The sequence below is a fragment of the Cryptomeria japonica genome, chromosome 2 (assembly GCF_030272615.1).
Source record: "Cryptomeria japonica chromosome 2, Sugi_1.0, whole genome shotgun sequence".
NCBI lineage: Eukaryota > Viridiplantae > Streptophyta > Pinopsida > Cupressales > Cupressaceae > Cryptomeria > Cryptomeria japonica.
This window is the reverse complement of record NC_081406.1, coordinates 401,605,960-401,619,446: the sequence shown is the minus strand read 5'-3', so window position 1 is coordinate 401,619,446 and position 13,487 is coordinate 401,605,960. Positions and strand designations below refer to the sequence as shown.

At 35.3% G+C, this 13,487-nt stretch overlaps 1 protein-coding gene across 1 annotated transcript in view; it reads right to left on the bottom strand.

The window, feature by feature from the left end:
• Nucleotides 1-13,071, bottom strand: part of LOC131861077 (uncharacterized) — a 34,549-nt gene extending 21,478 nt beyond the window's left edge. The window contains exon 1 of the mRNA XM_059214913.1: nt 12,636-13,071. Within this exon, the coding sequence (XP_059070896.1) occupies nt 12,636-13,071 (436 nt within the window). The remainder of the gene's footprint in view (nt 1-12,635) is intronic.
• Between the last annotated feature and the right edge of the window lie 416 nt (nt 13,072-13,487).

The following is a 13,487-nucleotide window of genomic DNA, read 5'->3' as shown; positions in this document are numbered from 1 at the left end:
ACACATGATGAAGTCATCCATAATACCAACAATCTCCCCCTTTGGCATTGATGGCAACACTAGATGAAAAAACATTTAAGTACCAAAAACAGAATGCCAAATACCAATAAACTAACAATATCCCAAAATAGATCAATACCAGAAATCAAAATCAAAATACATCTCTCCCCAAAGTACAATGTTTTTCCATAGATATCTCTCCCCCTTTGGCATCCAATGCTAAAGTAGTTAAGAATCAAAACATAAATACATTTAACTACTCCCCCTGAACAATAGCTCTCCTTCATCAAAGTCGGAAAAAGATTTTTCTGTTAGTCCCTGCTGGTTTGATGCCAATCTTCATCATTCAAGTCTCTACCGTTGGGGAAATTACCCCAAGCTATTCTTTGAGATATTCAAATGTTTCCTTAAGCAAAGGCTTTGTAAAAATATCTGCAATTTGCTCTTTAGTATTCACATAAACCAATCTCACTTCATTTTCTTCAACATTCTCTTTCAGAAAATTGTACTTAATAGAAACATGCTTTATTTTAGAGTGAAATACCAGATTCTTTGATATATCAATTGCTGCTGAATTATCACAATAAATAATTATCATTTCTTTGCATTTAACCTTTATATCCTTCAACATTTGCTTGATCCATAATACCTGAGTACAATTAGTTGTTGTTGCAACATATTTTGATTCTGTTGTAGATAATGAAGTACAAGTCTGATTCTTTCTAATCCATGAAATTAATCTTTAGCCAATAAAGAATGCACCACCAGTGGTACTCTTTCTTTCATCTACATCTCCTACCCAATTAGCATCTGTATATGCACATAAATCAAAATTTTCATCCTTAGGATACCATAAACCAAGATTTGTTGTGCCTTGTAGGTACTGGAAAATCCTTTTTACTGCACTTTCATGATTTTCTTTAGGATTGCTTTGAAATCTAGAAACAATACACACTACATTCATTATATCAGGTTTGGTTTGTGTCAAATACAATAATCCTCCAATCATAGATTTGTACCTTGTCAGATTTATAGGAGCTGAATCATCCTTTAATGTCAATTTATCAGTTTTAGTCATAGGAGTGCTTACCGGTTTGGAGTTTTCCATACCAAATTTCTTCAAAAGTTCCTTCAAGTATTTTGTTTGACATATGAATATACCTTTATCTGTTTGAGAAATCTGCAAACCTAGAAATTTTTTTATCTTTCCAATCATAGACATTTCAAACTCTTCCTGCATTGTGTTAGCAAAGTCTTTTCATAATCCTTCTTCACCTCCAAAAATGATATCATCCACAAATACTTCAATAACCAAAATGTCATCATTGGTAACTTTGTAATACAAATTGATGTCAACATTACCTTTTGTGTATCCAAGCTATAAAAGATATTTGTCAAGTCTAGCATACCAAGCTCTGGGAGCTTGCTTCAATCCATGTAAAGCTTTCCTTAACCTATAAACCATATCCTTATCATCTGTCAATGAAAATCCATAAGGTTGTTCAATGTAAAATTTCTCCTCAAGATCTCCACTCAAAAATGCACATTTTACATCCATCTGATAAACTTTATAGTTCTTATGAGTTGCAAATGCAAGAAATAGTCTAACTGCCTCAATTCTGGCTACCGATGCAAAGGTTTCATTATAATCAATTCCTTCTTTCTGTGAATAACCTTTACAAACTAATCTTTCTTTTTTTCTGATTACTTCACCATCCTCATTAAGTTTATTTCTATATATCCATTTAGTTCCAATTACATTTTTGTCTTTAGGCCGAGGAACTAATATCCAAGTATTATTCTTTTCAATATGTTCTAATTCATCTTCCATTGCTTTTATCCAATGTTCATCTTGACATGCTTCAACAATTGAGGCTGGTTCAACTTGAGAAATTAAACATACCTCTTCATTTGCCAATCTTCCTCTTGTCATAACACCTTGATTCTTATTTCCAATTATCTGATTCTATGAATGATTCAATCTTACATACCTGGGTTTATTCCGATTTACATTCACATGATTTTGTTCTTCAGTCACAATTGAGTTCTCTGATGATGCTAGTGTGACTGGTTCTTCACTTTGTACCGATGCAATCTATGCCAGCTCATTTATAATCATTTCAATTATTGGTTCTATAGATCTTGATTCTCCTCTAAAATGTTCATCTATCTTCACATTAGTACTCTCAATGATTTTCTGTAATATTTAATTATAACATCTATATGCCTTGCTTCTAGTTGAATAACCAAGAAATATTCTTTCATCACTTTTAGGATCAAATTTGCCAATATACTCATCTCTCGTAATATAACATTTGCTTCCAAATATTCTGAAGTATTTAAGAGTAGGAGTATGACCAAACCATAGTTCATAAGGGGTCTTATCGGTTTCACTTTTTATGTGAACTCTGTTGAGAGTATAAACCGTTGTATTCACTGCTTCTCTCTAGTACACATGAGGTAGATTTGGTTCCATCATCATGGTTCTTGTTGCATCCAGAATGGTTATGTTCTTCCTTTCCACAGCACCATTCTGCTAGGGTGTCTAGGGTGCTGATAGCTATCTTTTGATTCCATTCTTCTCATAGAATGAATTGAATTTCCTAGATGTAAATTCTCCTCCTTGATCAGATCTCAAACATCCGATTTTCTTGCTGATTTCATTCTCTACCATTGCCTTGTATATCTTGAATTTTCCAAAAGCTTCTAATTTCTCCCTGAGAAAAGTAACCCAACACATTCTAGAATAATTATCAATTATTAGCATAAAGTATCTATCACCTTGAAGACTTCTTGTTCTTGCTGGACCATATAAATCAATATGAATTAAATCAATAATATTATTGGATTTCTCAAAAATGCTCTTAAATGTTGTTCTAACTTGCTTTCCCATTTGACATTCCTTATATACCGGATTATGAGGTTTCACAATCTTAGGTAAATCCCTTACTATCTTAGTTGAACTGATCTTTAAAATGCAATCAAAATTCACATGATAGAGTCTTTTATGCCATAACCAACTTTCATCAATGTGTACAATCAAACATTTCTTATCACTGGTATTCAAATGAAAGATATTACCTTTAGTTTGATTACCGGTTGTAATCTCCAATCAATTTCTATTCATGATTTTGCATTTTCCATTCTTGAATTGTAATTGAAATCGTTTTTCCACTAGCTGACCAAGACTCAAAAGATTATGCTTTAAACCTTCTACATAATAAACATTGTTAGTATTATGCTTACCATCCAAAGATATAGTGCCTCTTCCTTTGATTAAACAAGCTTTGTCATCTCCAAATCTTACTAGACCTCCATGAATTTCCTATAGTGATAAGAATTTTCTTTTATCACCATTCATATGATGCGAGCATCCACTATCTATAATCCATTTATCATTTTCTTCAATTTTGCTGCTAATGCCTACTCTACCAGTTTGACAATAGGTGCATGTTGATCTTCTTTTATTGCAACAAAAGCCCATCCATTATCTGTTGGATCTTCATCTGAACCATTTGTAGCACCTTCATCTACATAGTAACATGACTTATCTCTGTTTTTCTTAAATCTGTATCTCTGATATTCAGGGTTAGGCTTATATGTTCTTTTTGCTTCCTCCCTTAGTCTTGCATGTCTATCTGGACACCTAGAAGCCATATGACCAACTTTATTGCAATTAAAACATTTGAAAGGTGCTTTACCTTCATACTTACTTCCTGCTGGACCTTTAGGCATCTTCCTTGCAAATAGGGCTTCAAGTTATTCATTTTCTCTTCTCATATCTTCAAGTTCTTTTGTATAAAGTGCTTTCCAATCACTTTTGTCAGATGATGATGATGTTGATGATGATGATGCTTTGAAAGCTATATCAGTTTTGATTGTAGCAACAGGACCAAACTCTTCAAGCTCAAATGCTGAAAGTTTTCCAACCAAAGTATCTCTAGAAACTGATGTATTAGGCACTGTTCTCAACTCATTAATAGTAGTCACTTTCATTTTGTAAGCCGGTGGCAAAGCTCTTTAAACTTTAGAGACAATTCATCTTCACTTAAGGATCCTCCACAATATTGTATTCCTAAAATAATTTCATTCACTCTTTCCATAAATGCAGAAATTGTTTCATCTTCTTTCATTTTAAAAATTTTCATACCTGACCCGGTAATATTCCAATTTTGTAATTTTGGTAGTGGTATCTCCTTCATTCAATGTTTTTAGTTTATCCCAAATAGATTTAACAGTAGATCTGTCTGATAAACCCATGATTTGTTGATTTGATAATGCACTCAGAAGTTCTTCTCTTGCTTTGCAATCATTCTCCAAGTCTTTAGCCAATGTCAGTGGATGAGGGATATTTAGAGTAGGACCACCATAGCCATTCTTAGTAAAATCCCATATATCTCTTCCAATGCAGTTCAAATGTGTTTCCATTCTGATCTTCCATATACCATAGTTAGTTCCATCAAGTTTCAGACTGTCCTTCCTAAAAATATTTGTTGCCATAGGATCTCCTCAAGCTATTAGGCTTCTGCAAAAAGAGGACTTAGCTCTGATACCAATTGTTAGGAACTGGGAAGGACAACTGAGAGGGGGGTGAATCAGTTGTGAACCAATTGTTAATAAATTACAACCCAAAACCAATTAATCCAACTTGAAACTTAGTTCCGGTAAAACAAACTTAATGCCAATAAAATAGATTAACTATTATAGCAGTAGTGGTATAACTTAATGCATGAAACAAAAAGAGAAACATTATCCACAACACATGACACATATATTTTGACATGGAAACCCTGTAAGGGAAAAAACCATGGTGGGAAACCTTATGCACAATTAGATGATACTACTACAGATAGTAAGTGTATACAAATGGGGTCTGCACATGCAGAAAGGCCAACCGCCTAGAGCTCACTGCTCAATCACAAAATAGGAGTCACATTGACTACAATTGGATGGTTAAATCCAATAACCATTGTCCTGCTTCAGAATAGCATCTAGAATGTTGGATTCAATATCAGTTTAAGATCTGACCATGAGTTCCAAACACCTTCATAACCTTCCTTCAACCTTCGGCTAATGTCTACGTGATTCACACAAGGATCTACTTATTTTCACTCTTCAATATTCGCACACACTCATAATGATGATCTTAAATAAGATCTTACAATCATTTATACAAAACCTAAGACCAAATGTTAAGGTCGGCTCAGTAAAGATATTACAATTAAATCAATTACAAATAAGTCTTGATGCGATACAATTTGTCAGCTCAATACATTATTCAATCAATAAAGCATTTCCAAAACGTTCCGTGCTGATCTGGAATAGATATCTTGTACTGGTCCATAACTTAGACCTATCTGCCGATAAAGGCAAATATGTGAACTCATTTAGACCAATAAGAAAAACACCAAATCCAAACATCCAATCCATGTCTTCGACATAACCAAATGATCTCCAGATGATAACAAGTCATCATCACTGCCGATGAATAATATAACCTGTCGGTGAATCATATACCGGTGACTGTACATAAGCCAATAACCATGCTGGTGAACACAATGTGTCAATTCAATGATAAACCAATATAATTATAGTGCCAAATCAACAATGTAGACCTTCAAAAAGATAAGTGTTGACATCAATGACAAAACCAATGCAACACATGAGGAAGTCATCCATAATACCAATAGTATCGTTTTCTTTAGTGATAATACTTTCAACATTGTAAATAGGGGGAGTTTGGCTCCTTGTTTGGCCAATTCTAGAAAGTATTCTTCTTTTTATTAGGCCATGATAATCTTCATCATCTTTTTGAAGTCTATCCTTTTGACATTTTACTATTGTATCTTCTCTGGGTTCGAAAACTTCAAAATCGCTAGAAGAAGAATCACTGTCATTAGCCTAGATGCTAAGGTCGTCACGAGCTTTATGTTTACTGGTCTCTTTTTCTTGTCTTCCTTCAGACATATTGGAAGATAAGGATTGATCCAAAAGTGGTTTGTTTGAATACAAAGGTTTGTCTAAGGTTTGTTGTTCAAAAGGTTTGTCAAAAATTGGTTGTTCTTGGAAAAAGGGATTAGTTTGCAATGTTACTATCTCTTCCTTTTTCTTTTTCTTGTTCTTAGAAGAGCTCCTAGTTTGAATAGGCATTTACAACCAACGTGACCTAGAGTTAGATGTGATACAAATGTCAAGATCAAATTAAAGCTAGTTATGTGTTTAACATAGTGATTGAGAGAGGTGACTAAGACCTAGTCTGGTTTTTTGAATGATCTATCTTGTATAATACGCGATCTATGCAACCTAGGTTTATTAAGTTTGATAAGCAATTGATTGAACTAGCTGGGAGATGATCGAAAAAGTCATGCAACACAATGAAAAAGGTACACTATCAAGGCTGTTTATGCTCAAGATTAAAATGACCAGATTTACGCTCACTACAGATTGATTAGGCAAATACGACAGATCTAAAAAAGGATGCAAAAAGATAGACTTCTGGACTGACAAAATCCAAGGCTCGTACGACAAAATATAACAACCTAGACGATAGTTTAGTATCTTCCAGATGATAAAGACAGACTCATATGAGTTGTTGCCTATACTTGAATGACAATCTAAAGCTCACCAGGTGACAACTCTTCAGAGACCAGTATGACTCGTACGAAAGAGTTTATAAGCACATACGACAATCTTCAGAGATCAGAACAACATTTTGGAGAAGATAAAACAACAAACTAGATGACTCAGACGACAATGTAGATAACTCGTACGACAATTTTGATGACCCAGACAATGAATTAGGAAGATCGTATGACAATTATGATCAGAGGACAAAATTTTGACAAGGAAACTGAGTTTGTGACCACTGAATTTGATTTTTATTTTTTATTTTTTATTTTCGATTGTTTTGTTTTTTTTTCCAGTTTTTTAGAGTTTCAATTTTTCAGTTTCGGACAAAAAACACAACAAACACGTAAGATCCAAAGTGATTTCAAACACAACACGCTAATTCTAAGGAATTTGGCTAAGAGAGAAAAACTTTGCTTGCAGACTCAGGTACACACCTAATAGCTAATCAAAATATGGCCACTGAGTCTCACGCAATGGATTCTTAATGTCGTATTAGCCGACTCCAAATGCTAATGGGAGCACAAAATGGCAAGTATCTTGGGAGAGTTACTATCTCTCTTGCACAAATATTATCTCCCTTTTGGAGGTGAACCGAGTAGCTACTATTTTAAAGTTTGTAGTAAAGATTTTTGTTTGAAATTACCCCTTAAAGTCGCACAAGTGCGATTAAGGCCTATAGCCTGACAAGGTACTGAAACAAGTTGTAGTCATGCAAGCATGATTGAGACCGCGACGCCCTACAAAATGCCCAATATGAGAGATCTCAAAAGAGAAAACTCAAATAACCCCGTCCTCTAAAACTTTAATCCTGGAAGGCCTATTTATTATAGTGAGTCAGAATGCTTGGGTTTAGCTGTACTCACTTGGGTTGTTCTGATAGGGTGATTACTTTTTCCCGCTATGACAGGCCTGCTAAAAGGTACACAAATCTCAAACATAGAAAAAGCTTCAAGGGTTTGGATTTCTAATTGTCTGTGCAGACAAGAGAATATGCTCATACCTCTTAGATTTTTCTTCAAACACAAAAGATAGATTTGTTCATTAACCAAATAGAAATTTAAGTGCCTAAAAATGAATTAAAGAATACACAATATTTGGTCGATTCTCCTTAGGCAACCTGCAAAACCAACACATTAGTAGTCATATTGCTTTTGATTCTTTGACATGTGTGAGTTTGATTTGAGACATTCTTTGACAGGCATTCTGCAGAAAATCAGCTAGGTTGTGAAAATCTCAGGCAGATAGAAGACAATTCAGGGTTAGCGTCAGTAAAATCCAAAGACAAATCAAGAAAACCCCAAAAAGGTATACTATTTATAAAATGAGAAAAGAAAAAATCCATATGACAATTCTCGTAGAGAAGAACGAGTATTCTCACTGAGCCGAATGAGTAAACCCCAAAAGACAATAACAAAGAAGATACTCGTACGATGATTCCCACAGAGCTGAAAGACAAATCTCAAAACTCGTCCTGTATGTTGTAAACACTTGTATGACCTTTTGAAGAGGTTGTATGGATGAAACCTTAAAAATAAAAAAGATTTGCAAAGCCGAAAATTAAATTCTCGAGCCCCACAATGGGCGCCAAAAATGTGTATGTGAAAAGTGGATTTGTATCTGTATCTGTATTTGAATACACAAAACTTCAATTAAGTCATTAGATGCATGGTTAGTAAATCAATAATAAATGAAAAATGAAACCATTACAAAGAGACCTATTGCCTTTTAGTAGATGTGAGTTTAGTTTTGCTCTCAGATTTGTTTATACAACACCAATGACTAGAAGACACCTAAACAAAGGATTAATCTATATGAGTATGAAATTAAGCTAAGTGGATGCAAGATATGAAGATTAAGCTAACATGATTTAAGTAATTTATCCATCTATATGATTTTAATCAAACTAACATGATTCAATCAATATGATTAAGCTAATGCAATATTTTCAATAGACCTAGAGCAAAAACAACATAATAACAATAATCTCTAGGTTTTTTTTTTAGAGATGAGAGCCTGAATTTATAGAAAATCTAGAGAGAGACCAATGGTCAAGATTGACCAATGATGAATGACAAAGATTCTCCAAGAGGAAGCACAATGCAGGTGAATTGATGTGATTGGCTACTTTTCTCAGCTTTAAAGGAAATTGAACTAATTTTAAGATAAAATCAGAAAAAATTGATTTATTTCATATTTTATTCAATTTTGATATTTAATTGATTTAATTGATTTAATTGCTTTTTCTGAGATTTTTCAATTTAATTCCATTTTGATTTCTTTTCTCAATTTTAATTCTTTTTTCAAATTAATTCATTTTTTAATGATTTAATGGCAAATTGATTTATTAATTAAATATGCTAGGATATTTAATTAAATAAATAGGATAATTGATTAAAATGATCCACTTGGAATGATTAATTAATTAAATAAATATTTAATTAATATAGAATGATTTATTTGCCATGTGACATTGATGACTGAGAATTAATTAATTAGGTGCTCATGATTGATTTAATTTGCCTTTGGTTAGGACCTTGGTGATGTAGTCGAGATTAGGGGCCCATGGTTTAGGTGACCATTTTTAGGGCATTACACTTGGAAAATGCAGTTAAACCATCCTAATAGACCACCAAAATGATCTTTATCAAATAAAAAATGTAACATCCATGGCCCTCTAGAATGTTGGTCTAGCATTTGTTAGTTTAAATAGCATTTTCACGTAAACATAAGTCCCCCAAGGAGTTGTAAATGTTGTTTTATATTATTTTGACTCCTTACTTTAACCTAGTTATTGTTAGACAGTTCAAATAACCGGAAGACAATTGAGAGGGGGGGGTGAATAAGTTGTCACAGATTAGAGGAACATTCAACAATTAAAACTTTAATATCAGAACCCAAAACAATAATACCAGAATAATAGTTAATCAATTAAGAATAAACAGTAATCACATAATAAAAGCCATCCACACAACACTAAGATTTATACGTGGAAAACTTGGTAAAGGGAAAAACCATGGTGGGAAGCCTACCCACAGTTAGATAATACTTCTATAGTAAGTATGTGAATTATAATGAAGGGGCCTACACTTGTAGGAAGGCCAATAACCTAGAGCACATTGCTCATCACAAAAGGAGCCTCACTGACTACATATAAATCTAGACTACAATCCGGAGAAGTGTTGAACTGCAAAAGATAACATCTCCTATGCCAGAGTACAGTTCTGGTTAAGCTCAATACTAGAGGACTAAATCCTCTTACATAAACCCAATTCAATCTCCAATGATTGACAACTACTCTTCATGAATGATATTACATTATTCGCAAATTACATTCCTTGACCATGACCTCTTACATCAACTATGATGATCTACAATGAGATCTTACATCTATATATACAAACCCTCGACCATAAACAATCAGGTCGACCACTAGACAATAAACTGATTACATAATTACAATCCATGTCGGCCTTAGACCAAACAAATAATATCAATACATAAGATATCTTGGAAATGCATCAATAGGTCCTATCCACACGTTACATTAAAGCCGGTCCATAACCTAGATCAACCGGGACCAAGTATAGGTCCACACTCTTCAACAAAGATCTCCAACTGCCAAGTCTCGAACATAATCACCAACAACATCCTGAAACTCCATCAAAAGATGCACCAACACCACTTATGCAATTCATCAAAGATCTCCACCAAAAGATCTGCCAGTGAAACCTTCACCGGAACTAGAAACCAATCTTTTGAGTAAACAGGATAGCATCCAATCACCGGACCAAAACCAACTGGCCAAATATGAGTATAAGTATCATGAAAAAACCAATTCCATCACCAGATTATATCGGATCATGCCAGATCCAAGTTAACCAAAAACCACTCAACCTACCAAGACAAGAAGGGTGTCGATAAAGCATTCAAACAGCTAGTGTTGACATCAATGAGAAAACATTAATGCAACACATAATCAATTCCACCAAATGGCCAACAATATCCCCCTTTGGCATTGATGGCAACACTAGATGTGAAAAACATCTAAGTACCAAGAAATTCCAAACAATTCCCCCTTTGTGGAAGACAACCAACAATCACCCACATATAGCTCTGAATATCAATATCTCTCCCCCTTTTACATTTACTTTTTCACATCAATATCACTCCCCCTTTGACATCAATGCCAAAAATTTGACAAAAATATCAAAGCAAAAACATAAGCCTCTGAATCTCAAAGATGACTACTCCCCCTGAGCAGTAGCATCCCACATCAATCTCAGAATGAATAGTATCTCAGATAATGCATGTCAGACTGATGCCAAATTGTATCAATCAAGTCTCTACCGAAGGGGTAAAAACTCTCAATATGTCTCTCAAGTACTCAAATGATTCTTTGTATAAAGGTTTAGTGAAAATATTTACAATCTATTCTTTAGCATTCACATCAACTAGTATAACTTCATTTGCTTCCACCTTTTACTTGAAAAAGATATACTTGATAGATATGTGTTTTGTCTTAGAATGAAATACTAGATTATTTGATATATCAATAGAAGCAGAGTTATCACAATGAATAACTACCGGTGCATCACAATCCTCCTTTATATCCTTTAACATTTGCTTCATCCATAAAACTTGTGTAATGTTAGTAGCAGCAACAACATACTCAACTTCAGCAGTAGATAAAGAAGTACATGACTATTTCTTGCTGATCCATGAAAACAACTTCTTTCCAAGAAAGAAAGTCCCACCGGAAGTACTTTTCCGATCATCAACATCTAGCCCAATAAACATTTGTATATGCACATAAAGTAAAGTGATCATCCTTAGGGTACCATAAGCAATATTCTGATGTACCTTGCAAGTATCTAAAAATCCTTTTCACTGCCATCTCATGATTTTCTCTAAGATCACTCTGAAATATTGAAACAATACAAACAACATTCATAATGTCAGGCCTAGTCTGAGTCAAATAAAGCAGACTTCCAATCATAGATTTGTATCTTGTAGGATTTATCAGTATCTTTCCTTGTCAATTTCTCACTTGTAACCATAGGAATACTTACCGGTTTAGAATCTCCCATACTAAATTTCTTCAAGAATTCCTACATATTTAGTTTGAAAGATAAAAATACCTTTGTCAGTCTGAGTAATCTGCAAGCCTAAGAAAAAATTCATCTCACCAATCCATATTCTTAGAAAATTCTATTAGAGTATTCGGGTATTTACTTGATTAATTAAAAATTCTTTGTTTAATTATTTAAGTTCCCTTTATCTCTTTTACACTTAAGCTAACTTTAGGTGCATATAATTAATTGTTTTAATTAATTATTATGTGCAAACCTAGGTTTTCCCTTTTTAGGGTTTCTTGACCTATTAAAGGTTGAGTTCTTTCTTTTCATTGTAAGAATCACATTACATATTTTTGTGAATATTGAGCTCTCTCTTTTTGAGCATATTCTCTATGTTTTGTATGTTCTTCAGATTTTGCTTCATTGCTTCTCCTTGTAATAGGTTATTCAGGTTGTAGAAGATCTTCAGGCTCCTATGGTGTTGTATTTTCTCAACTCCTATATGGTATTAGAGCTCCGGATCTACAGCTGCCTGCTCTTGTTTTGAGAATTTTTTGCTTTGGAAGCAGATCTAGGGTTTCAGGAATTTTTTATGTACCTAGGGTTTGAGCTTTTTTTCTGAGCACTTTAGGCCTAAATAGACCTCACCATCGTGCTCAGAAGGCCCGAAAACCCCTATGGTCATATAAAATTCGACTTATTTTGGTTCCTGAGCCTCTGGGAGCAATTTTTTTCTCAGATCCAGGCCGTACGACCTTGGCATGCAGATCAAGAAAAAAAATTTCAAAAAAATAAAAAATTTGCCTTTTTACGGCATGCAGGCCGAAATTTGCTTTTAAAAAAATTCTTTCAAAAAAACGAAAAAAAAAAGGGAGGTTTGTTTCTTTTTAAGAATTTTCTTTTTTTTTGGGGCACATTTTTTGTGGGTACCGCAGGGTACCGGACTAACAGGCCTGTCAGAACTGTCAGTCCGGCCCCTGCGGCCCCTGTCGGTGGCCCCTCCATCCTTCTCCGGCCGCTGCCGCCATTTCTCCGGCCCCCGCCGGCCATACAGCTCTCGGTCTCCGGCCCCTGCCGGCCATGCAGATCCCGGTCCCCCGTGTGCGACCCAGCCGCTCCGCCTGGCTCCACTGCCACTGCCCAGCCTAGCCCCGCTACACCGCCAAGCACCCAGCTCCCTGGCCTTCTCGCTGCCTAGCTGCCGCCTCCCTGCACTGCCGGCTGCCCGGCCCGCCGCCGCCTGCAGCCCCTGGCCTCCTCCTTGGCCCCCGCCGCCGCTTCCGGCCGCCCTCCGCTCCGCTCCCCGGACGCTTTTTTTTTTTCGGCCGACCACTGCTCCGCCACCCGGCCACCACCAGTGTGCCATCAGAGCACCGCTCCCTGGCCACCGGACCACCCACAAGCCACTAGACCCCCTTTTTTGGCTTTTTCAAGGGGGGGTTTGGTTTTTTGGCCCTATCTTGGGCATACAGAGTCATTTTTTCGAAAACGAATAGGCGTCGAAAAGCTGGTTCCGAGGCTGACCTCATGGTGTTAGTAATTTTTTCCAATTTTTCTGTTTGACTGTGTTGTATTTACAGTCAAAGTGAGGTCTCTTTTTTGCACTCCGGGAGACGTAGAATGAGCATCCGAACTCCGTTTTTCAAAAACTTTATATTTTTGGAAAGTTTGTGCTGTGTACTTTCCAGGAAAAAAGAGTTTTTTTCCAGATTCTTCTCCATGCATATTTTATTTAGTTTTTTTCTTTTCAGCACTCTAGTGGATATCGTGGTTGTTTCAGGT